The 24,690-nt window shown below is 46.5% G+C and overlaps 1 protein-coding gene across 1 annotated transcript in view; it reads left to right on the forward strand.

Moving 5' to 3' along the window:
* Positions 1 to 24,690, forward strand: part of Matn2 (matrilin 2) — an 86,908-nt gene that overhangs the window by 32,021 nt on the left and 30,197 nt on the right. Inside the window, exons 5-6 of the mRNA XM_023699948.1 lie at positions 6,591 to 6,713; positions 17,588 to 17,710. Of these exons, the coding sequence (XP_023555716.1) occupies positions 6,591 to 6,713; positions 17,588 to 17,710 (246 nt within the window). The remainder of the gene's footprint in view (positions 1 to 6,590; positions 6,714 to 17,587; positions 17,711 to 24,690) is intronic.

The raw sequence follows: 24,690 nt of genomic DNA on the forward strand, positions 1-24,690 counted from the left end.
CCTCCTCTGCCAGCAACTGGTCCAGGGCAGGTGTGTACTCTGAGTATAGCTCAGTGGGAAGGCCCTACCAAAAGCGCGCCTCTCTAAATCCCTGGTTACCCAGGCTGGGCTCAAACACACTCCTCCAGCCTCAGCCTCCCAGAATGCCAGGATTACAGATGAGTGCTGTTGCACCCACCGACTCATCTTAACTTAATCACTTCTTTTTTTAAAAAAAATTTTAACAAGTACCAGCATTTTATTTATTTATTTATTTTTATTTCTTTTTAGTACAGGGTATTGAACTCAGGACCCTGCACTTGCCAGGCAGGCACATATGCCGCTGAGCTAACTCCCCAGCTAACTTAATCACTTCTTGAAAGGCCCTCATCTCCCAATACAGTCATATTCTGATGTCTCAGGGTTAAGGCTTCAACATATGGATTCATATTGTTAGGAGGAGCAGAATCCACCCATAACATTCCACTAGTGCTCTCAAAATTCATAGGAAACCTCCCCTGAGCTTTCCATGGGAGGGAAGGGTTAGAGTCTGCGTGTACGTTAGTGTCTAATGCACACTCAGCAAGTAAACTGGCTCTACCGTCTCAGGACATTTAGTGTTTTTACTTTCTCATCAGCAAATGTTAAAATCCAACGCTCCTCTTGAATATGTCCTGTTTCCACAGACTGATCCCTGCTGAAAACCTTGGGATGTGAGCAGATTTAAATCGGAAATGACCACTGAGATGGTCATTCTCTTGCACCTGAGTATCACTTACCCATGAATGCAGCCAGGCGACCTCCCACAGGGCAGAGACCAACTTCCAAACCCGAGACCCCAGAACTCTGACCCAGAGGCCAGCGGACACCAGGGAATGACCGTGTTCTTTCCATTTGGAAAGGACAGTGTGGGAATTTCAGGCAGAAATGACTGAGAAAGGATTTGTTGATGTAGCTGAGGACTTAGAACAACAGAGGCATGCTGGTGTTACACATAAAGATCATCTCTATACATCTGTCCGCTAACCTTGGCCTTCCTCTCTTTCTTTTTCCTGGCACTGGAGATTGAACCCAAGGACTTCACACTGAGCTGCAGCCCCACTCCATCTATTTATCTATTTTAAAATGTTGGCACGTGATCTTGCTAAGTCACCAAGTTGCCTACACTGCGCTTGAATTTGTAAACTTGAGATCCTCGTGCCCCAGCCGCCCAGAGCTCTGGGATAACTGCATGTGCCACCATGCCTGGCCCTTTGTCTTCCTTTTTGCAAGTAGTTTTAGAACCAAGGATATTGTGCAATGAGCTCAAAACATTTGGCGAAGGATGTCAGAGTTGGATGCACTAGAATTTGGCCTTCAAACTCTTGGAGGTTCGTGGCCCTGGAAATGAGTCTCTTGATGAGTTTCTGCAGGCCAGCTGCTGCATCTGCTGTCCCCAGTGACCTGGCAGTGGGGGAGTCAGTGAGTGATTCTTGAATCAAGGTGGGCCTTGGACACCTTCTAGTTATACAGGCCAGGGTCTTGGGACGCAGCGCGACCTGCATGAACTTGGGCCTATGGCTGGCAGATGAATGGAAGACATAGCTCAGAGAGGAGACTCCTAAAAAAAAGTGCATATCCAGACCTACCTTATTTATTTTTGTTGAAAACACACAAATACATTTAAGAGTGAGTAGTTCTAAGAATATACTCAAAACTATTAAAGTTGGTTTGAATAAAAATATCTTAAAATCTTGGTTGCATCAATCATGTTGTCTATGATTTTCAGTTTTGAGTTCTCTAAACTAGGACAAGGGTTGGAAGACTTTGGCAGAATGGTCTGCAGACAGAATCCTTGTGAATAGTAGTGAAAAGGACCTAATCCTTTCTACTTGTTTTATTCCTGCCTTGTCTTACAGCAGTTTTGGTTGGGAAATTGCCTCAAGTCTTTCCAAAGCTATCAATTTAATTTATATTTTTTAAAAAGTCAGTTTCTCAAAGTGCTTATATTAATTGGCTGTTATTGTATTTAAATTAGTTATAATAATTATGCAAATAGTATATGTTGATTCAGGGGAAAACCACTTTGTCTTTTTAATAGAGGCTCTTAGATGTTACCACGCATGGAGTCCCTGAGAGCTGGGTAAACACGCACCCCCAAGCTCTGTACTCAGTTTCTACCCAGCTGACCAGGGTGGGACCTGAGAACTGGTGTCACTGACAAGTTCTTGACTGATGGTTGCTGAGCCACTTCCCTGACCCACACTTTCAGAGCCAGTGCTTTCTAAACCCTGCTGTGGGGAGGAGAGCAGCACACGGGGTCTTCAGGCACAGGCGTCTGGCACAGCCATGAGCTCAAGGCCAGGCAGGTGTGGCCTCAGGGGCCGGCTGCCCAATCCATCCGGCGTGTTCTGGGCTTGGGCTCCAGATCACATTAGAAGAAAGTGTTTATAGATCAAGTGCCAGCTGAATGGAGGTCGGGACAAGGGCTGCTTCTCTGTACAACGTGGTTTTCTTTTTCTAACACTTGGGCCAACACTGGCTACTCTATTCTATGGAAGAATAGAATCTTGTGAAAAGGTGCGTTTGAAGCATGTGGCTTAGATGGCAGTCTTTGTTTTTTTGTATTCTAGGGAAGGGTCTACAGGGTGTTCAGGGTCTCACTACTAGATCAGACTCAGTGATCTGCCTGTTTACAGCCTCCCAAGAGCTGGGATTACAGGTGCGCGCCACCATGCCCAGTCTCAATTGCCATCTCAGTGTGCCCCGGGGGCATGGCAGGCCCAAGGAAGGATGGAACCCCCAGCCCTGTGCCTGCCATTATTTAGTTTGTGTGTGTGGCCAGCTCAGCCCACCAGGGGGCGGGGCTGGCTAGCATGTGGTGCTGAGGGATTGAACCGCGGTCCCTGTGCTTTGCTATGCTTGTTCTAAGTAGGTGCTTTAGGCCACTGAGCCATCTCACCAGCCCCGGGCACTTTAATCTGTTGAGCTATTTGGCCGGCCCTTAGATGGGAGTCTTAAACAAATGAGGAGCCAGTGTAATTATGGGATCTCCCAACAGAAGTTGTTGGGTTCAGAGATTACATCCTGTGGTCTGAGAGGAAAGCTCAGGAGTGAAGTACAGTCGGTATCTCTGTCCTTTTGGAACAGTGACCTGACCATTAATCACTGTGGCACCATGAATGTGCTGGGATTTAGAAGCTAGATTAGCAGGTCCTCTCTTGGATGGGACGCTGCAAGGCGGGTGACAGAGACTGCGCTGGCTGACTGAGAGCAACACCCACAGCAAGGATAGGGAATCTCCTAAGATGGCGGGCCAGGCGCAGCTGGAAGAGGGTGAAGGTGGCGGAGTACAAAGCAGGGCCACACCATGGGCACCTCCTGTGACACACAGACTGAGGTATATGCCAGGGCACGTGCTCCTTAATCTCAGTGTCCCCAACATGGCTGCTCATTCATTTAACAACCAACTGATTCTTTTTTTTAATTATTAATCTTTTTATTTATTTGTGCAGGGTATCACTACACAGGTCAGACTCACAGTAATCCTCCTGTCGCAGCCTTCCTGAGATTACAGGCGTGTGCCACCACACACAGTTTTGGAGTTCAGGGACCAACAGGGCATGTAGTACCAAGAATAGATAGAACCTGGGCTGACGCTTAGACTGCTGAGCTATCTCCCCAGCCCAGCCCATTGAGTCTTTTTTTTTTTTTTGTTCCGAATGCCCTCCGAATGCCTTCAAGGCAGCTTTGGCTGGCTTGAGTTGTGGGGATTGAACCACAGCGACCTGAGCCTGACTGCTTTGTTGAAGCAGCCACTTAAAGAACTGAGCTAAGGGGCACTGATCACTGGAATTATAGGAGTGTGCCACTACGCTCAGTCTCAGTGGCTCTGCATGCCCAGGGCTGGCGTGGCATGTGTATGCTGGGAATTGAACCCTGGTCACTGCGCTTGCCTAAGCAGGCACTTAGTCTGCTGAGCTATCTCACAGGCCCAAGGGAAGCATTTTTTAATGGAATGAAGTTTGTACATAATTCTCCCACCTTAACACAAGCTTTTTTACTTCTAATTTCCTGGCTCTACCTTAGGAAAGGGTCTAATCCTTGTGAATATGCAAATTTGGGTTCTGCATTTCTCACCAAATTTGTTTTTTTTTGTCTTTCTGTTTACAATTATGTGGTTGTGATTATGACAGGTTTCTCTTAGATGAGAAACCCAAATGATCAATAATTTTGAGAGCAAAATAAAAGGTGTTGGAAACCGGGAGGTAGACCTTGTGCGGATGGAAAGGGGATCTAGGAATGGAGAGGGGCGAGAGGGAGGAGGAGTAGCAAGGACTAAGATGCAGAATGTTCCATGCACGTGGTCCCAGCACCAGCTCTCATCCCTCCTTTCTCTTGCTTCACGCCTCATCCATAGGAAGCTCCCCCGCCCCCTTCCATGTCTACCCAGTGATTTTTGTTTTCTAGGGCTGTCACGATAAAGCACCACACACAACAGCGGTGTCACACAGCCTAGGTGGTCAGAGCTCTGAGATCAGGCTACTGCAGGTCCCAGGCACCTCCGGGACTTGAGCAGGGACTCCTTCTTGGCCTCTTCCGAGCACCTGGTGGTGGCTGAGATTCTCCTCAGTGTTGTCACCTTACAGTGGTATCACCACAGTCTCCCTGTATCCTCCACTTTACATGGCATGAGAAATGGCAGATCAGCCTCTGTCCAGTGACCACATATGAAGGTGACTACCTCAGTGAAGAACTTATTTCCACTGAGGCCACAGCTACCAGGGCTTAGGACAGTGCTGTCTGTATGTGTGGGAGACACAACCCAACACCTCTCTTGCTTATATCCTGGGCGTCAGCCTAGGTGTCGCTTCCTTTCCACTGTCATCTGCCTTCTCCAGTCCATTCTCAACTCCTCTGTGCAGAGTCTGCCGATGAGCCAATCCCCTAAGAATAAAAGCTGAAGTCCTTACTGTCACCCACAGGTCCCAGCCTCGCCCTGGGACCTCCTGGCGGGTCCTTTAGCCCGCAGGCAGTGTTCTCACCACCTGCCCTTTGCACTTGCTGCTCCTTTTGCCTGGGGAGCTCTCTCCAGGCGTGCTGGTACCAGGCTGTTGCACATAGCTTTATAATGCAAGTCGAGATCTCGCTTTGCTCTTGGTGCTGTAGCCAGCTCCTCTGGGGTCTTCCGGTTCTGTATGGATTTTAGTATTGTTTTCTCTAGTTCTACAGGGAGGAATGCCATTGGTATTTTATTATTTTAATTATTTTTTCTTTTTTTTTTAGTGTGTGCCAATAAAACTTTATTTATGGGTGCTGAGATTTGAATTTCATAAATATTCTACTTCAGCCATTTAAAATTGCAGAAACCATTTGCATGGCTTAAGGGCCATGAGAAAAAAAATTTTTTTTCCCCGTAATTTTATTGAGAGACAAATAGCAATGAGACAGTTTCAAATCAAATTGGTAGGACAGTTTCAATAATTAACACATTGCATACTCTCTTCCTAGTGGTTAATTGCTGTACAAGATGCGGACTTGATATCCTATTCACAAACACTATTAGAACAAATCCCTCTATTCATTAAGAGAATGTAACTATATATCTATCCTAACCACTTTGAATACACAGATACAAAATGGACATTCATTTGTATATCCCATTTTTTGTTTAGTTCCGTCATGCAAATATAGGTTTGTTAACTCAGCAAAATATTCTAAAAGAGTCCAGTAATCCATAATAGTATTGGGCCGTTGGTATTTTACCTGGGATTATATTAAATCCTTGTATCAGTTGAGAAGTATGGCCACTTTGACAATACTGGTTCTGCTTCTCCAAGAACAGGAGCTGTCTTCTCATTTTCTGATATCCTCTTCCATCTATTTTTCCAGAGAACTATAGCTTCTGTTGTAGCGGTCTTTTATTTCCTTGGCTAGGCTAGCTCCTTAGTATTTTATTTTTCTTGATGCTGTTGCAAATGGTATTGGTTTACTCATTTTTTTCTTTGTGGGTTCACTGTGGATGTACAGAATTGCTAATTTTTTTATTTTATTTTTGTATTTTAGGGAAGGGTGTACAGGGTGTTCTGGGTCTCTCTACTAGATCAGACCAATAGTGATTCTTCTGTTTACAGCCTCCCAAGTGCTGGGATTACAGACGTGCGCCACCATGCCCAGTTTCAATTGCTGTCTCAGTGCACCCCGGGGTTGGGTCGGGCACAGCAGGCCTGGGGATCAAACCCCGGGCCATGAGCCTGCTTGCAGATGCTTTAATCCACTGAGCTATTTGGCTGGCCCTTGTCCATTGATTTTGTACCTTAGTACTTTGCTGAATTTGATTATGAATTCTAGAAGTCTTTGGTTGAAATTTTTGGGTCTTCCATGTAGAGAATCATGTCATCTGCAAATAATGGTGATTTGACTTTTTCATTTCCTATACATTTCCTTTTATTTCTCTCTCTTACTTGATTGCTCTGGCTGCCCTTTCAAGGACTGTGTGGAGCAGAAGCGATGACAAGGACCATCTTTGTCTTGTCCCTGGTTTTAGAGGGAAAGCTTTCAGCTTCTTCCCATCTACCAGGATACTGACCTAAATGTCTAACTGAACTCTGAATGTGTTGTATTCTCTGCAGCTGTGGACTACTGCGGCTCAGAAGAGCACGGATGTGAACACGCATGTGTAAATGCAGATGGTTCCTACTTGTGCAAGTGCCATGAAGGATTTGCTCTTAACCCAGACAAGAAAACATGCACAAGTAAGTTTCACACGTGCATGCGCACATGTGCACTGCTGCCATGGGAACCGTGGCCGTGGAAATCTCCCAGGTGTAGGATGTCATAGGGCTCTGTCCTGGAGCTCTCTCCCCTTTGGCCCGAGTCCTCCTCTCTCAGGTTTTTCTGTGGTCTAAGGCTGTAGCTCCTCCCTCTGCCCATTACCAGCCACGGTGTCCAGCGAAGATATTTTTGAATGGAAGCCACCCGTGGGCACCCTCTGAGCGCACCAATAACTGGACCATCGCCCTCAGCCTGGTGTGCCCCTCGGTGCTAGCAGAGCTTGAGGAACGCTTCCAGCAAAGCTCCGTGGCGTGTGGCTCCCGCTTAGACTTCACAAAGGGCCGGGACATCTCTGGGCCAGAAAGAACTGAACACGGTGTTTTCAGGACGGGGCAGGGCTGGGTGGACGGCCTTTTGCAGAAAATTGCTCAGTTTTTGCTGCAGCTATTTAGTTCAGTTTGACTTATGCTTCCCAAATCAGAACATGCAATCTACAAAGAAAGGCGATCACTAATTTTACAAAAGAATTCTAATGGAGGTCTTTAAATATGGAATGTGTGGTAAGTTAGGAGTCCTGAGAACACGATTTTCTGGCTGTTGTGGAGACTCACTTGAGGGAAGCCTGCTCCAGTTGGCAGGGCCCAGCGTTTTTAAAAGGCAAAGTGTAATAGAAGGATAAAATAAAAACAGAACTTTGTGAATGGGGAAGAAAAGAGGGTTTGAAAAGAGGAAGTGGGGAAAAAAGAGGAATCAAAATATATCACATACAAATACAAATTCCCTATAACAAATGTGATCATTATGGTTAGCTAAATTGTAAACTTAGAATGAATAAACTTAAATTTTAAAAAGATAAGGCATCTAAGAAACATGTAGCAGTGAATAGATAGGATTTTAGTTTATAAAAAAACCTCATGTACCTTCCACCTTTCTAAAATGCACTCATTGCAAAAACAGGTTATACCGCCATAGTATATTTTTTTTTTAAAAAAGCATCCCCTAAAACATAAATGTATCTCCTGTCCTTTAATCCCTTAACATCTATAGTTTATAAGCATCAGGGCTGGAGGCAGAGGGTGTATTGCAGCAGGAAGGAGTATATTAAGTTACAAACAAACAAACATTCGTCCATCCACTTGTGCCAAGGCCTGGTACACATCTGTAACCTCACTTGGGAAGCTGAGGCAGGAGGATTGCTGTGAGGCCACTGCCAGCCTGGGCTACATCATGAGTGCAGGGCCAGCCTGAACTGCACAGAGAGACTCTCAACAAATAGAAATGAAAAAAAAAAACAAAACAGATTTTTGGAGCCACACCCATGAGCCAATGGGAATGAATGAAGCAGAGTCTTTCTAGGAGTAGGAAATGCCTCAGCTGGGTTTAAAGGCAGAGTTATTGGCTACCAGGCAAAGAAGGGTGACATAGGGTCCCAGGGGAGGAAGGATGTGCCAGGCTCTGCACTCAGTGCCCAGGACACGGCTGGCTTACAGCTGTTCTCTTGCTTTGTGGATGAGAGTGTGAATGGGCCACTCTGGGCCGCTTGTCCATCTCCCTCCCTCTGGTCAATCTGACCCGTGGGGCATGGACCCTGGCACGACAGGGTGGGGTTGCCGGGTTGGTGAGTCAGGGGTGCAGCTCCCCGCTCCTCTGCCTTGTCTCTGGGTGATCTTGGCAAGTTATTCTATGACTCAGTTTCTTCAGCTGTAACCAGCCGCTCGTGGTACCTACTTTGTGACATCATCGTGAAGCCTAAGCAAGCTGTTCATAGAAACCATCTTGTGGGTTGCCTGGTGCCACGTCATAAGATGGTGCGTACTGCTTTTCAAGACTGTTGGTATTTGCTGACTGTGTACCACAGAACCAGGATAAATTTAAAGGTACACAAGCCCTCCACAAGGAGTTGGGGGAGCCTAAGTCACAGCCACACAGAGAAGCTCGGTCACCATGCCGGTGCCTGCAACCACCTCATCTGCTGTCGCCCAGATCCACGGGAATTCCGTGTCCCTAGATGGCGCAGGCAAGGAGGAGGCCTGAGTGCTGGAGTTGCTGCAGAAGTAGATTGCACAGGGTGGGGCTGGGCGAGGAGGCCAGGCGAGGACTCAGCAGGCAGATCCAGCTCCAGCTGGGAGGTCTCCCTCGTCAGCCAGAGTCCCTGCTCTGCTTCCTCTGGGCCCTGTCACACTGAGACCCAGAGGTTGGTGCCCCAGCACGTGGGCAGAGCAGAGAGCTGGAAATCTGGGGGTCTCAACAAGAGTGGCAGGGTGACCTGTGTCCTGCAAGGGCTGCTTCCCCTTCCGGGACGGTGGGTGGGAGGGGTTAGGGAGTCAGAAGTAAGACAGAAGGTGGCTGGGGACATAGCTCAGTGGCTTAAGCACCTGCCTTGAAAGCACAAGGTCCTGAGTCAAATCCCTGGTACCCAAAAAAAAGTGCTTATTAGAGGCAAAAGCAGAGGAACGAAGCGGCCACCTGCTAGTGATGGGCAAGGCCGCTGGGCTGCAGCTCTGATGGCGCTGTGATGAGAGTTTTAAACATTTGTTCTACTTCTTATAGGTTTCCAAAAAGCAAATGCTCAGTTCCTTGCATTTCAGACTCCGTGTCTAACCAGCAGTATGACTGAAAGCTAGTTAACCCAGTTAGCAAGTACACGGCTGTTGACCAAATAAGGTGCAGTATGCCAAGTGTGATTAACTGATCCTGAGGTCAAAATGTACGTAATTTGAATTTTAAGTTCCTGAATAAGTAATTTAAACTACTTAAGTGTTATCAAAAAAGAAAAAAGCATCAGCCTCTGTATAAATTCTTTAAGCTCAAGCAACCTATCTGAATCAGCGAGAATATTCTATAGGAGGAAGAAAGGAAAAATCAGGTACCATCAATTTGCAAAATATTAGCAAGATTTTTTATGGTCAAATATGCAATGTATAAAATTTATCACTGTGAGTGCGTGTGTGTGTGTGTGTGTGTATGTGTGTGTGTTATTGAACCCCAGGGCCTCACATGCTAAGCAAGCACCCCATCACTGAGTTCCATCCCCAAATTTTTCTTTTTGTGGCAGAAACCCAGACTGCCCTCAAACTTGAGAACCTCCCGCCTCAGCCTCCTGTTTGGGCTTACAGGAATGTGCCACAGTCAGGGTGAAGTATACAGTTCAGTGGCTTTCTTAGTTACTTTTTATTGTTGCTGGGACAAAATACTCAATTAAGAAAAGGTTGGGGGCCTGGCCCTAGCTCAGGCCTTTAAGTGGCTGCTTCCACAAAGCTGTCAGCCTCAGGTTGCTGGAGTTCGAACCTCACACCTCTCCCGCTGGCCAAAAGTGCCCTGAAGGCATTCGAGGAACAAAAAAAAAAGAAAAGAAAAGAAAAGAAAAGGTTTATTTGGCTCACAGTTTGTAGAGGTTTCAGTCCATACTCGACTGGCTCCAAGGCAGAGTACCACATGGCAGAGGGCAGCTGTTCATGGTGGCAGAAAACAGCAAAATGGCAGGAGTGGCGGCAGAGGCGAGCCTCTCTTCCTTCTATTGCCTTCAGGCTGTGTGCCCCAGGGTGGGTGTAGCGCTCACACCCATGATCCCAGAAGTACTCAGACCCATAATCCCAGCTGTGGATCATGAATTAGTCACAAGACTCTGGAACAGCACCCCAGTGACTGCATGAGGCTTTAGGGGGGACAGCTACACACAAACCGTAACAGTGACATTAAGCACATTCACACTGTCGTGTAGCTATGATGTGTGTCCATCTCCAGAACTTTGTCTTCACTTCAGGTGGAAGCTCTGTCCCCATTAAACAGTGACTCTGGTTCTCTGACCCCGTAGCCAGCCCCTGCCAACCATCTTTCACCTTCTGTCTCTCTGAATTTGACTGTCTAGGTACTTGGTCTTTGTAGAATCATGTGGTCTCTGTCCTTTTGTGACCAGCTGATTTCATCTAGTATAATGTATTCTGGGTTCATCCCTTATGGCACAGTCAGAATTCCCTTTTTAAGTCTGACTAACTTTCCATTTTGTGTATATGCCTGTCAGGGACGTGGCCTAGCCCCCAGCTCCTAAAATGAGTTACGGCGAAGGCTTAAATGAGAAGACAAATGGTATGATGGGGAGGGGAGAAGGTCAGCACTCGGAATAAAGACAAGGACTCTTCTGTGTGACTGTGTTTATTGGGTTTTCACAGATTTGGAGGGTGCAGGAAAAGAAGGGCACATCAGAGGCAAAGGCCTGCAAAAATGACCTGGGCCCTGAGACACAGGCAGCTAGGACAACTGTCTGGTCTCTAACAGCTTTACTGCTCTGGAACAGGGAGTGTCCACAGCCTGTGTCCTCGGCTGCCTCGGTTGTGGTGTTATCTTGATTACAGAGCCCTGTGAATAGGAGCTTGGCCAACACTGCCAGAGGTCACTTCACGTTCAGCAATTGACCTGTACAAAGCCTGATCTCTGACACATGCCACATTCTGTTTATTCATGGACACTTCCACAGTTGGGCTGTTGTGAATCATGCTGCTATGGACTTGGGTGTACCAGTGTCTCTCCATGTCCCTTCTTTGGGGGCATACGGCAGGGCTAGAGTTGCCAGATCTGCCAGGCATGGCATACATGCTTGCAGCCCCAGCACTTGGAAGGCTGAGGCAGGAGGGCTGCCAGAAAGTAAAGGCCGGACTGAACTGCGCAATGGAGACCCTGTTTCAGAGAGAATGAGAGAGAGAGAGAGAGACAGACAGACAGACAGACAGACAGACAGAGACAGACACAGAGAGAGACAGAGACGGAAACAGAGAGACAGAGACAGAGACAGAGACAGAGACAGACACACAGAGACAGAGACAGAGAGAGAGCTGAGTGGTTGTCAGGCTTCCTGGCCAGGGCGTAGCTAGCCTGCTGAGCCCCACTGTCCCCCTACAGCCTGCAATGTCCCCCTGCTGTTGGTATCTCTCAGCTGGAAGGAGCCTTCCTGTTCCCCTTGGATCTTGCCCACCCGTCCATCCTGCAGTGCCCTGGCTGTGCTGAACGGCACCTACCGGAATGGGACACTCACTCTGCTTCCACTCAGTCCCGCTTCTAGAAAGCGAGTCCACACACTTCACATCTGCCTCCTTGCGCCGAGTGTGCAAGGGAGCAAATTCTGCTTTTCATCTTCTCTGTGGCTGCTCCAAATGAGTCAGATCCAAATAGCCCGATGTGGTATAGGAGACCAGGCAGGCCCAGAAAACGCCTAGCAGCGACTAGCGCCTCTCTACACGTCTGCCTGCTCTGCTGGAGTGAGCCCAAGCCTGTGGCCGAGATGAGAGCCCAGAGACGGCTACAAGGGTGACTGACCGGGCTTAGAACCTGCTGGGTTCTGTCTCTGAGGGTGCTGATTGCTAAACTGGATATGCCTACAAAGAGGTTTTTGGGTTTGTTTTTTGGTACTGGAGATTAAATACAAAGCCTTCACATGGAGCTGTATCTCCAGCGCTTTTTTAAACATTTTCAGTTTTGAGATAGGGTATTGCTAAGTATCAAATACTTGAGGTTGCAGTCCCCCTGCCTCAGCCTCCTACAGTGCTGGGATCATAAATGTTCACTGCCTCTAAAGAGGTTTACAAACTGCCAGGCAAGATGAAGAAGCTTCACGGAGGGCAAGAGAGCTGCCTTCCCTTGCTAGTGACCATGTTCATCCTCCATCTAAAGGCAGATGAAGCACTCCAGAAGGGCTGGTACCAATAACCACTTCTCATTCAACAAATACTTGGCTGAGGGTCAATTTGTGCTGGGTGCCACTGTAGACACCAGGCTTATAGCAGGAAATAAACACAGCAACACTGTCCTTACGGTCTTATGTTTTGTTAGAGCAGAATAAGAAAAGCTATGATTTTGAAAAGAGTGTGATATTTGATTACAGGCTTGTGTGAGATGAGAGAAGAAGGAGACCTTCGAGGCAGAGGGTATGTGGGGCCCACGCAGAGGTCCTGAGGCAGGGACTATGAGGCATAGCAGCATGAGGGGCAGCGTGGAAGCTGTGCCAGTAGGACAGAGACGCTGCGCTGTCCAGAGCACCTGACCTGTGCTCTCGGCCTGCCCGAGTGGCAGCGACACCCGTGAGCCCATCGGTCCGCTCCTGAGCTGAGAGCTCGCACTGTTTGTGGTCCACCCAATATTTTGGACAGAGGTGTCTGTAACTGCACATATTGCTCTCAGCAATGTTGCCTGCTTGTTTCCTTCTCCAAGCCTCTGGACAACTCCCACGCTGTTCTTTTTCTATAGTATTTCTGCTGTTTTCCATGGCAACGAGTTTTGTAATTATGAATTTGTATATTTATATTTTTTTCAGATTACAAAAGTAATAGGCTTACCATAGAAAACTGGTTTGCATAGAAATGAAATCATATAAAATAAAACCATCTGTGATCATCCAGAGATAGTTGTTATTAATAGTAATTCGGTATATTTCCTTCCAAATTTATTTATTTATAATTTATTAATTTTTTAAAAAGATACTGGGGATTGAGCTCATCAGGACTGTAACAGTGTGCTGCAACCTCAGCTCTTTCTATTTGTTTAATTTAAGACAAGATCTTGCTAACCTGCCCAAGCTGGCTCCAAGTTCAGCAATCATCCTGCCTCAACTTCTTGGGTGCTGAGTTTATGGATATGTGCCCCATGCCTAGCTTAGCTGGCTTAGACCATCCTTTTTTTTTTGGTACCAGGAATCAAACTCAGGACCTCCTGCTTACAAGGCAAGCGCTGTGCCACTGCGCTATATCCCCAGCCCTAGAGCGTGCATATTTGTTTATTGCTGAACCAGTGCCTGCGCCGTGAGCAGTGTCCAGAAAAGATGTATTCACTAAATAGAAACAGTCATGAAGGCACAGTAAGGACAGCACTTTTCTCATGCTGCACATTGAAAAGAAAGAAAGTAGGAAATATCTGAATTGCAACTAAGACAGCCAATTGGTAAAACCTTATTTTATTTATGTATTTATTTTTGAGACAGAGTCTCACTGTGTAGTTTAGGCTGGCTTTTAATTCACCTTGAGCTCACTGTGTGTCTCGGGCTGGCCTCGAACTTGCAGCCATTCTCCTGCTTCTTCCTCCCGAGTGCGGGGATTACAGGCATGCATCACCAGTGTTGGCCTAACTGGTTTATTTCTTTTTGAGAAAAATCAATAAAATTGACAGACCTCTAGCCCACATGACCAGAATAAAAACAGAGGCAGGACTATTAGGAATGAGATATTAGGAATAGTAGGAATTAGAAGGGCCGACCAAATAGCTCAGCGAATTAAAGTGCCTGCAAGCAGGCACAGGGGCTGGGGTCTCGATCCCCAGGCCTGCCGTGCCAGCCCCACCCCCAGGGCGTGCTGAGATGGCAAGTGAGACTGGGCATTGTGGTGCACACTTGTAATCCCAGCACTTGGGAGGCTGTAAACAGGCGGATCACTACGAGTCCGATCTAGTAGTGAGACCCTGAATACCCTGTAGAGTCTCCCCTAAAATACACACACACAAAAAGGAATTAGATTGTTAGGAATGAGCAAGTGAGTTCCACTGTAGATCCTATAGACATTAAAAATAAAGAACAAATGGATACCAATAACTTCTACAATTCAGATGAAATGGACAAATTCCCTAAAAGACACAAACTATTGTTGTAACCCCAAAATCAAAAACCGGACTCAACTTAAAAGCACTTCATTTAGCTGAGCTCAGCGGCGGCACGTACTCTTGTCTCCAAGTAGGTGCGCGCTGAGGTGGGGAGAGACAAGGGTTTTTAAAGCTGAAAACCACAAAGAGGGGGGTGACTTGAGCGTGAGGGAATGCAGCACTGGGGTCAGCGTCCACTTACGGGAAACAGGTTACATTCTTTTAATATGCGGTTACAATTTTAGGAACAAATAATTAATTCTTATGGCATGGTGTTGATCACAGGATGTCACAAAAAGGTATCGAGATAATTTGGGGAACGGGGAGTTATCCTTAGAACAGAGAGTTATTACCTTCAGATATGGGACTGATCACAAGAAACACTGAGAACAGGGACTTGTCCTTGGAACAGAAAGTTATCTTCAGATATGAGGCTGATCACAGGAAACTTTGTGTAGACTGCTTTTAACAATCTATGCCTCAGAACAAAGGAATAATTCGAACATTAACAAAACTGTGTTCAGAGGCCAGATGGATCAGTTTATGCCAAACAGTCCTCATTAATAAAGTTACAGTGGAAACATACAGAGATGTATAATAGAATGGCTATTCTGGTTACAAAATGGAGTCAATCACATAGGTTATAACAGAAAAGTACAGAGTTGTATAACAAAATAGCTGTTTTAGTTACAAAAATGGAGATGGTTACATAGGTTATAACACTACTAAAGTTCACTAAAGAAGAAACAGATTGTCTGAGTAGGTTTCCATCTATTGGAAGAAATTAAATTTGTACTTCAAATCTCTCAAGGAAAATTCCAGATCTAGTTGGCTTAACTTCAAGTATTAACCAAACATTTGAAGAATAACTAATACCAACCTATGCACATTCTTCCTCAAAATTAAAGATAAGAGAACATATTTCGATTCATTCCATGAGGCCAGTGTGCTGGTACTTAAGCCAGTAAGAACAAAGCTACACATAAATATTCCTCATTAACCAGATGTGTTGGTGTATGCTTGCAGTCGCAGCACTTGAAAGGCTGAGGCAGGAGGATCACTGTGAGTTTGAGGCCAGTCTGAGATGCACAGTGAGTTCACAGCTGTCTTAGTTACTTTTTACTCGTTGCTAGGACAAATACCTGACACTCAAAATGAAGGAAGGAAAGGCTTATTTAGCTCACAGTTACTGGAGGGTTCAGTCCGTATTCCGCTGGCTCCAAGGCAAATGACAGCAGTCCATGCGGCAGAAAACAATGAAAAATGGAGGAGGAGCAGCAGCTGCAGGCATCCATCAAGTCTCTCTCTTCCTTCTATGCTGACTGCAAAGACTGGTGTTCCATGGCGGAGATCAGAGCTCTTCCAAAGTGGCCTGGCTGGAAAGATCAAGCTCCTTGGAAGACTGGGACCAGGCGGGGGGCAGGAAGTCCGGGAGGGCAGCCGGAAGCCTTTCTCAATTCCTGGGCCCTGCCCACCTGCAGGGCTAGGCCCCCACAACCGGAGCTCATTCAGCCAAGTTGACACAATGTATCAGCTAACACAAAGGCCAACCTGAACTACATAGTGAGACCCTGCCTCAAAAAAACCAACCTAAAACAAAACAAAGCAAAAGGGCTAAGGAGATAGCTCAGTGGTCTAAAGTGCCTGTTTAGGCAACCTTAGGCAAGTGTGGGGACCACGGTTTGTTCCCCAGCACCTCATGCCACACCAGCCCTGCATGTGGCAGGGTGTGCTGAGCAGGCCACAAAAAACTAGTTTTATATAATATATAATTTTAACATATATTAATTAATATATAATTTTAATATATGTATATATTTTAATAGTCTCTGTCTTTTAAAGATACATTATGAAATATTTATGAAAAAAATTATACATGTCTAAGATTTGCCCTAAAGTGATACAGGATTTTTATGGGGATTGGGGCATAGAATAAGAACAGCTGTGAAGGGCCAGTGAGATAGCTCAGCAGACTAAGTGCCTGTTTAAGTAAGCTCAGGGACGAGGTTTGATCCCCAGCACCGCATGCCCCACAAGCCACCAAGTCCAGGTGGCGCACGCCTGTAATCCCAGCGCTGAGGAGGCTGAGAACAGGAGGACCACGATGAATCCAAGCTGCGCAGTGAGATCCTGTACCAAATACATTAAAAAAAAAAAAAAAAGAACAGCTATGAATTCTAGGGCTGAGTAATGAGCACGTGGATTCCCTATATCACCCTGTCCATTTTTCCGTATGTGCAAATTTTCCATGACTTTAAGTTGGGAAAATGGGCATTTTTTCATGGTTTTTCCTGTGAAGAATAAGGTATGCTTCTTTAATTGGTTAGTTTCCTTTGATATAAACTAGGAAACCACCTTTACATAAAATTCTTCTTTATAGAATAAACTAGGAAAACATCTTTACCCCAAATTCTTGTTTATGGAAATTATATAGAGAATTCAGATGTTCCATAAAGCAGTAACAATCCTCATCAAACCGAAGATGTCTTTTAAGATTCTGTCAGTTCCTACTTATTTGCAGTGATTTTAAACAATGCATAAGATTCCAGTTGAGCAAAAGCTTTTGTTTAGACCTTTTAAACAAAGGAACAGTCTCTTTCCTTATTTAAAAATGCTTATACAAGTAACATTCCTTTATAACAAATCCCATGCGCCTCTTTCTTTCTGAATATTTTGGTTTAAATTAGACGATCCCCAGACATTAAGTCTATTAAATTCTATTTATGTGATAAGGAAGGAGCTTTGAACTTGGGATATTTGTGTCTTTCTCTTTTAGGCCTTATATTTCCCAGGATGCTTTTGTATCCTATTTGGCTTAATATTAGAGGAGTTCGAATGGTATAGAGTTTGACTTAGGGGAAGGTTTAATTGTTTTAATTTCATCATTTCTTGAGCTGATCTCTCTCTCCACCCCATAATCCAGGAATTCTAGTTGGAGTTGCTCTTACATGAGCCAAGATAAAGAAAGTATGTCCACAAATTAGTTCCTTAGATATTGTGTCCTTTGTCAAGAAAATTCTCTTCCAGGCATATGTATCTCTAGACCTCTCTATTATCTCCGGTTCTGCCAAACAAACAAACAAAACTCATAGACCTCTCTATTGAAAGATCACTTCCGGGCATACGTCTTTGAGGCGTGGGTTCTATCCATCTAGGAAAAATGAAGATGAAAAGCTCTTGTTTTTAGGTGGTAGTTGTATGGCTTAGCTCAACATTTTACTGATGCTTCTCTTTGCAGAGATAGACTTCTGTGCCTCTCCTAATCACGGGTGTCAGCACGAATGTGTCAATACAGACGAGTCCTACTCCTGCCGCTGCCTGAAAGGCTTCACGCTGAATCCAGACAAGAAAACTTGCAGAAGTAAGTCACACTGGGCGTTGCTAGTGTTGCCCACCTAATTCTCCTCTAGTTTTCCTTTCCTTGCAAATCTTAAGCAGTTTATACCCACACTCAGCATTTGTGTCTATTAATATATTTTTTTATGTATTTAGTACGGGGTCTATAGGGTCTCACTGCATAGATCAGACTTGTAGTGATTCTCCTGTTTGGTTTTTGTTTGTTTGTTTGTTTGTTTGTTTGTTTTTGGGTTTTTTTGTGGAGCCAGGGATTGAACTCAGGCCCTTGCGCTTAACAGGGGAGCACTTATTCTACTGAGCCATCTCCCCAGCCCTGATTCTCCTGTTTTCAGCTTCCCAGGAGCTAGGATTACAGGTGTGCACTACCATACCCAGTCTCAATCACTGTCTCAGTGTGCCCCAGGGGCAGAGCCAGCACAGCAGGCCAGGGATCGAACCCTGGCTACTGTGTTCTGCCTGAGCAGGTGCCTTAGTCTACTGAGCTATTTGGCCAGCCCTTTGTGTTTATTAATATTATTCTGCCCTTTATTTTGTCTTTGGTTCATTCAGTCCTCCTGGAGTGTTTTGTAAAGACTGGATAGACTGGGTCTGACCATTGTATTTGTTTAGCAAAGTCAAGGTCCAAGCTGAAGTTCTGTTTAGTTGAAATGAGGAATTACTCTTGGTCCGTCTTACCCCCTAGAAAAAGGAAAGACTGAGCCCAGAAAAAGGGCATCAAAACATCTGGATTCTTTCAGTCCTACCAGATAAGACACTTGGTGGCTGCTAGAGAGACCAGCTGCAGCTCTGTCCTCTTTGCCAGGAAGGAAGGAGAAAAATAAGATTCAGAAGCATCGTGGCCACACTCAGTGGGTACAGGGCATCGAAGGATGGTGAGGGTGTGCTGGGTGACTCAAAAAGTGCCTGTCACCTGCCTTCAAGGGACATGAGCAGCAACCTACAGCACGGACCCTAAGTGGGACGTCTTTAAACCAAACTTCCTGAGGGACACTAGACCGGAAGGCCACAAGGTGGTTGTCTTCTCCCCATGGCCAGATCAACAGCTACACACATGTGGTACACACAGTGCAATATGTGTACGCAGAATGGATGAATGGAGGAAGGGGTGAATGGGTGGTCTTTGACCCTATCACTTGCAGAACTCTCTAGAGAGAGTTTGGGGTTGCATTTCCCAGCATTCCCCTTCCCAGACTTCTTACTGGAGATGTGGACAGCAGAGTTCCTCAAGGCAGACCTCATTTTCAAAGGCGACACGATGTACCTCTTCTGCGGAGCTTCGTGGGCCATGTGTGACTGAACCCAGATGAGGTGCATTCTGCTTGGGACACACATTAACTCACGTCCTGGGACTAAACCTTGGATGGTGGCAGATGGTGGCAGAGCCCATATTTTGAACTGAGCCTCTCTTATAAAAGATAATCCCCATTGCTCTGTCTGGACACAAATCCTGGAGACACGCAAGCACTAAACGGGAACTTTAATTGAGCGCATCTGAAATGTGAAAACAATTAGAGCATTTTCCCTTAGACCACACATGCCTCCACCATGTAGCAGGGCCAGCTCCTCCGGCCTGGCCAGGCCCCTCGGGGCTGTTCACACCTTTTTCTAGTGTGTGGATCCAGAGCTCTTAGGTGGGGGATAATGCTTTTGTTCATCACATACATTTATTAGGGTTGCAAGCTTCCTGTGGTCACTGAGGGGACAGGGAGGTATGCTAGGCAGCGGTCATGGGTAGGGACGTTTCTTGTGGCTCAGTCATCTGAGTCCCTCGGCCTCTGCCACGCCCTCCACACCCTGTCTGGAGAGGCACCCAGAGCACAGACGCCAAGCAGGGAGGCCGACAGTGAGTTTGAACACAGATCGGCCCATGGATAGGCCTAGATGTAGACTGTGGCCCCAGCCACAGCCCCAGTGGTCATTCACGCAGTCTCTGCGGCGATGGCTCTACTTCCTCCTTAGCCAGGTGCCCTACTTTTTCATCCAGGAAAAACAGAATTTGTTCCTAAAAGCCATTGTCCTCATTAGCAACTTCTCCCACAGTTCCACTTCCTCCTTACATTTTCCATTGTCTTTGTGGAGGGCCCAGCCCCGGATGCCTGATGTCACCTCTCGGAGCCCCTGACTTGCACTTGCGTTTGGTCCTCGTGGCAGAGCTGGACTGGAAGTGAATACTTGAGGTCTCCCTGGAGGGTTACACGGCAGGGAAACAAAGAAATTAGACTTCCAAGCTGAGCTTTATTATTCGGAACCTGAAGTCTCTCAAGTGATCAGAGCATTGAGCTGAGGGTGCAGCCATTTATATTTAATAGGAGGCTGATGGATGTAGGCTGTTTTCAAAGGTAATAAGAAAATGTAGCAAAGCAATTTGGTGTCATCCAGTTAAACCGGGTGGGTGGGTGGAATTCTGAAGGAAAGCTCTTGGCCAGGGTCCAGGCTTCTTCATCTGGGCAGTTTTCCTTTGGCTGAAGACATGATTACAGAGGCCTCGCTGCACCATACAAAAGCTACGGCTGGGCTGGCTGAACGGGTGCAACCCGGGTTGTGGGCTCCAGCACTCCTCATGCTGGTAAACCAGTGAGGGCTTCCCGCGGCTAAGGATAATGCCCTCTAAAAAGCCAGCCCAGGTCCCCAGACTGAACTGAGCCAGAGGTGAGGTCCAGTCTGGGCAATGTCACTCATATTGGTTGGGTCGCCTGAGCAAGCTACCTCCTACTCCTCTGAGCCTGGCTTTCCTAAACGAAGGAATGGGACTGCCTGCCTTTGTTTTTTTAATCCGTCCAGCTTTTCTGAAACCTACTCATGGAGCCATTCAGCTGGCATTATAATTTACCACCTGGGCCCCTGACCTCGTAGGTGTGGGGTCTTGCCTTCTCAGTCAGGTCTTTTAGGAGCTGGCATCATAAAGATTATTTAATTTGTCACCTGGTAGTTCAGTCACATAACTCAGGATTTCTTGTATATACTGGAGCTTCTCAGACCCATGTGTACTACCTCACAGTTCATGGGGCTCACATAGGCAGATGTGGGGCTCTGTATCAGTAGGGCTAACTAGCAGAATAGGATTTACAAGGGAGGCTTTCAGTGATCACCTGCAGAGTCAGGGGAGAAAGAATGCTGAAGTGCCTTGTGTGTGTGCTGGAAACCCAAAGGATCGGGGTGAAAGTCAGAGGCCTGGGGATCACTAGTGCCCGTGTGAGTCCGCATCAGGAAGCCAGAGGGTCTGCCCTGGCAGGCTGAGCATCTGCACTGGGAGTTTGGAGACAGATTCCAGAGGAGATGGTGAGGACTGGAGCTCCTTAGAAGAAGTGAAAAGTGAGGCTTCCTTCTACTTTCCCTTTTTATTCCATCCAAGCTGCTTGCCCATTGGCTGGTGGCACCTGCTCCTGGGTGGGGCTTCGATCTTCACTAAGCCAATCATCAGACACTCAGAACTGTGTTCATCCAACCTGCTAGGTATTTATATTCAAGCTGACTCCACAATTAGCTATCCTAGGTGCCTCGAAGATACTCCACAGATGGGTATTGAATAAATGAGTGAAGGAATATGTAAATAACACACAGGCCATGTGACTTGTGTGAAGAGAGCCAGGAGCCCTGCATTCACTGTAAAGAATATTTTTAAAAAAAAAATTTACTTTTTGGTAGTAGTAAGGATTAAACCCAGGGCCTATGCCTTCTGGGCAAGCGCTCTACCACTGAGCCACATAAAACAGTTTTGATCAGGTAGATGGGTTTAAACTGATTTAATGTATACAGTGTATACATGTATCAAGCATGGTATGGCACCTCATTAATATGCATAATTTTTTATTTTTTATATATCAGTTGCAATATATTTTCAACTATCACAAAGAAAAAGTAAGAATCATTTGGAGAAGGATCATTTCTAAAGGTCCGTTTTCCAGGTAGAATTAAAATTATTCCTGGCTGAATAATTGTATACGTATTTCTCTTTTTAAAAGAATCTCTTTAAATATTATTTATTTATTGACAAAAATCATTCGTGTATGTTTGTTAACATGTTTTTAAAGATAACGCTGACTCTCAATTATGTCAAAATGCCGTGAAGTCCTCCATCTCAACCATGTTAAGAGTGCAGCTCTGCACCCTGAGCCCATTCACATAACGCACAAATGTCCCGCTGCATCCCAGAACTTTCTCATCACCCAGCCGAAGCCCTCTGTGCTTAGCACTGTCCCCCTCATCCTGTGACAGCTACTAGTCTACTCTCTGGCTCTAAGAACTGGGCTATCCTAGTGTCTTGTGTGAGTGGAATCCTACGACATCTATCCTTTTATCGCTGGTCTGTCTCACTTAACATGGTGTCTTTACAGTTCAGCCATTTGTAGCATGTGTCAGCCACGTCCACAGAAAAACAGCACAGTGCAGTTGAAGTGATCCAACCCACACAGTTTCTCTCTTTTTGCCAGCTAAATAATACTCCACTGTATGTCTATACCACATTTGGTTGACCTGTTCATACACTCCTGGGGTTGTTCCCACCTTTCAGCTGCTGTAAATGGTGCTGCCGTGATCTCAGATTTATGAACCTGGGAGCAGGATTCCTGGATCCTGTGGTTTATTTGGTCCTTCACTTTGGCAGAACTGCCATGCTGTCTTCTTCAGTGGCTTTTGAAAACAGAGTTTGCTGAACATAATTTCCCCTTTCCCTGGACCTCACGCAGCTGCGGAAAGCTAGTATTGCAGCCCCACAAGCTTGCAAGCCTTTTTTGGACTTGATTACACAGTGCTCGGGCATGGATGGCATAGACTCAGTCAACAGTGATGACAGGGACAGTGAATGCTGTATGGCAGAGGCCGAAGGGCCAACCCTGGCCCCTGGGCCTGCCGCATGACCCCATCAGATGGAACCGCAGTGTGTCCCTGTGAACACGATGTTCCTCATTGTTAGGCAGACATGCAACTTCTCTTACTTAGTTGTTAAACTTGGGCTTGTTTTTCATAAAGTAATTCAATAAGTTCTGTTACTTATTTACATTCACTCCACTGTGCATTTTTATATGCGACCCATGGCAATTCCTCTTTTCTCACTGTGGCCCAAGATGGGCCAAAGGGCTGGACACTCCTGGGTCATGAAATGATTCCCCCAGCCCCTGCACTGCACCGCCTGGACTGCAGCCCCTGCCCTGGGTCTGCCTGTCTGTGAGTGCTAGCTCCACTTCTCTCTGTCCAGGCTCTTTGCTGGCCTGTAGGTCCTTGATGGTGTCCCAGTGCAAGTGAGCTTGTTAAGGCATCTTAATACGCCACCTCTCTTTGTGCTGAAGGAATGGACCACTGGGAGTGTCGAGGGTGCAGGACACAGCCAGGTGACCTTTCTTTCAGTCCGGTACCTGTGTGCCGCAGCCTAACTTCATGGGCTACATCTGCCGCTCCAGGGTAACTTGTCTGTATGGCTTCCTGGCCAGAACTAGGGCACATTCCACCCATAGGCCAGTCCCCAAGGAAGGAGAACATGGTCACAGGGCTAACTGGCTGAGGCCAGCCATGATTTGTGGCCTGGGGACCACAGGGCAATGGTTGTTGGCAAGACAACTGCAGTGCCTGCCACTTCCATGGGAAAAGAACAATGTAGTGCAGTTAGACTGGCCCAGACAGTGAAGTCAGTGGTGACCTTTGCTCCTCCACTCTCACAAAGGCCCTCTGAGAGCTTCTTTCATTTTCTTGTCCAGTCCTCCCCTCCCCTGTGACCTGCTGTCACAAGGGAGTAACTTGATGGTTGCCTGCTGATTAGGAGACAGCTTCTGTCTACCAGGGGAAGCATGCTTTGAATGTGGGTGACCTTCACATGGACAGAACTGTAGCAACCTGGGCAACGGCAGAGACTGTCTGTTTCACAGTACGGCTACTGTCATGATCTCAGCAAAGTGAAGCCCTTGGACCCTTCCTGTAACTGCCATTTCCAGACTCCTCTAAGTGGCCAGGTAGTCTGCGAGATCAGCTTTGGATTATTCCACCTCCAGCTGTTGCACGTCGCTGTCAGACATCAATGTAGAGTTGCCCACGTGCTTTGAGCATGTGGTCACAGGGCTAACTGGCCTGGTCAGGTCAGGTCTGTTGGAGGAAGAGGCTGGATTTTCTTGCTTCTCCATCTCATTTTGATATAGGGGAAAAATGAAACTTCCAACCTGAAAGGTATCTGGGATGAGTTTGTGTTCTCTAAACCCGAAGAATAAATTTAGGAACAAATGAAAGTTAAGAGCAGAATATATTTATTGGGGGAAAGAAAGTTCTGTCCAAGAGAGGGACAGAAGAGGGACCCCAAGTGGGTTGTCCTGGGAAGCAGTCTCTTCCAGGGACTTTTATAGTGTAAAACTATGCGGTGAGGTGGGGCTAAGGTGGTAGAACACGGAACTCGCCTAGGTGGGCATGAGGTGGGACAAAGCTATGATCAACCAATGAGATTACAAGCACCATTGCTCAGGTACAGTGGATTAAATCCAGTACCAAATGAGAAAGAGTCATGTAGCAAGCGGGCACGAACAGGGCACAGGATCTCTTCCTGTTGGGGTTGGGTTGGTGACTCTTTTGGCCTCTTTCAAGGTGATTGGTACCTATTTAGAATATCAATCACTGATGCCCATCCCCAGGGAAGTTTATGACTGCATTTGTTTACTTTTGTCTTGAGGTCTGGCCCACAGCCAGGAGGGCTGTCTCTTCCAAAGTTGCAAAGTTACTTTGTCTTCCATATTGTCTCCTTGAAGGCGGCCCTCAAGGAGAGGCTGCCTATAATATTTCTATCTAATTCAGCTGCCTGCAACAATTTGAAAGGCAGTGGGCTGGGCAGCATGGAGCTCACCCCAATTCAGCTCTTAGCCATCAACTCAGTTCATCTCAGCTTAGCTGTGGGCCTTGACTGGGCCTTTGGCCGGCCAAGGAAGGAAAGCAGTGGCAGGGAACCCAGAGCGCATGTTGGATCCAGGCTTCTGCACACAAGCACCAGCCCCGAGACATGGGCTGTTTCTG

Source organism: Octodon degus, unplaced genomic scaffold (genome assembly GCF_000260255.1).
Source record: "Octodon degus isolate 3935 unplaced genomic scaffold, OctDeg1.0 scaffold00118, whole genome shotgun sequence".
NCBI classification, from domain to species: Eukaryota; Metazoa; Chordata; class Mammalia; order Rodentia; family Octodontidae; genus Octodon; species Octodon degus.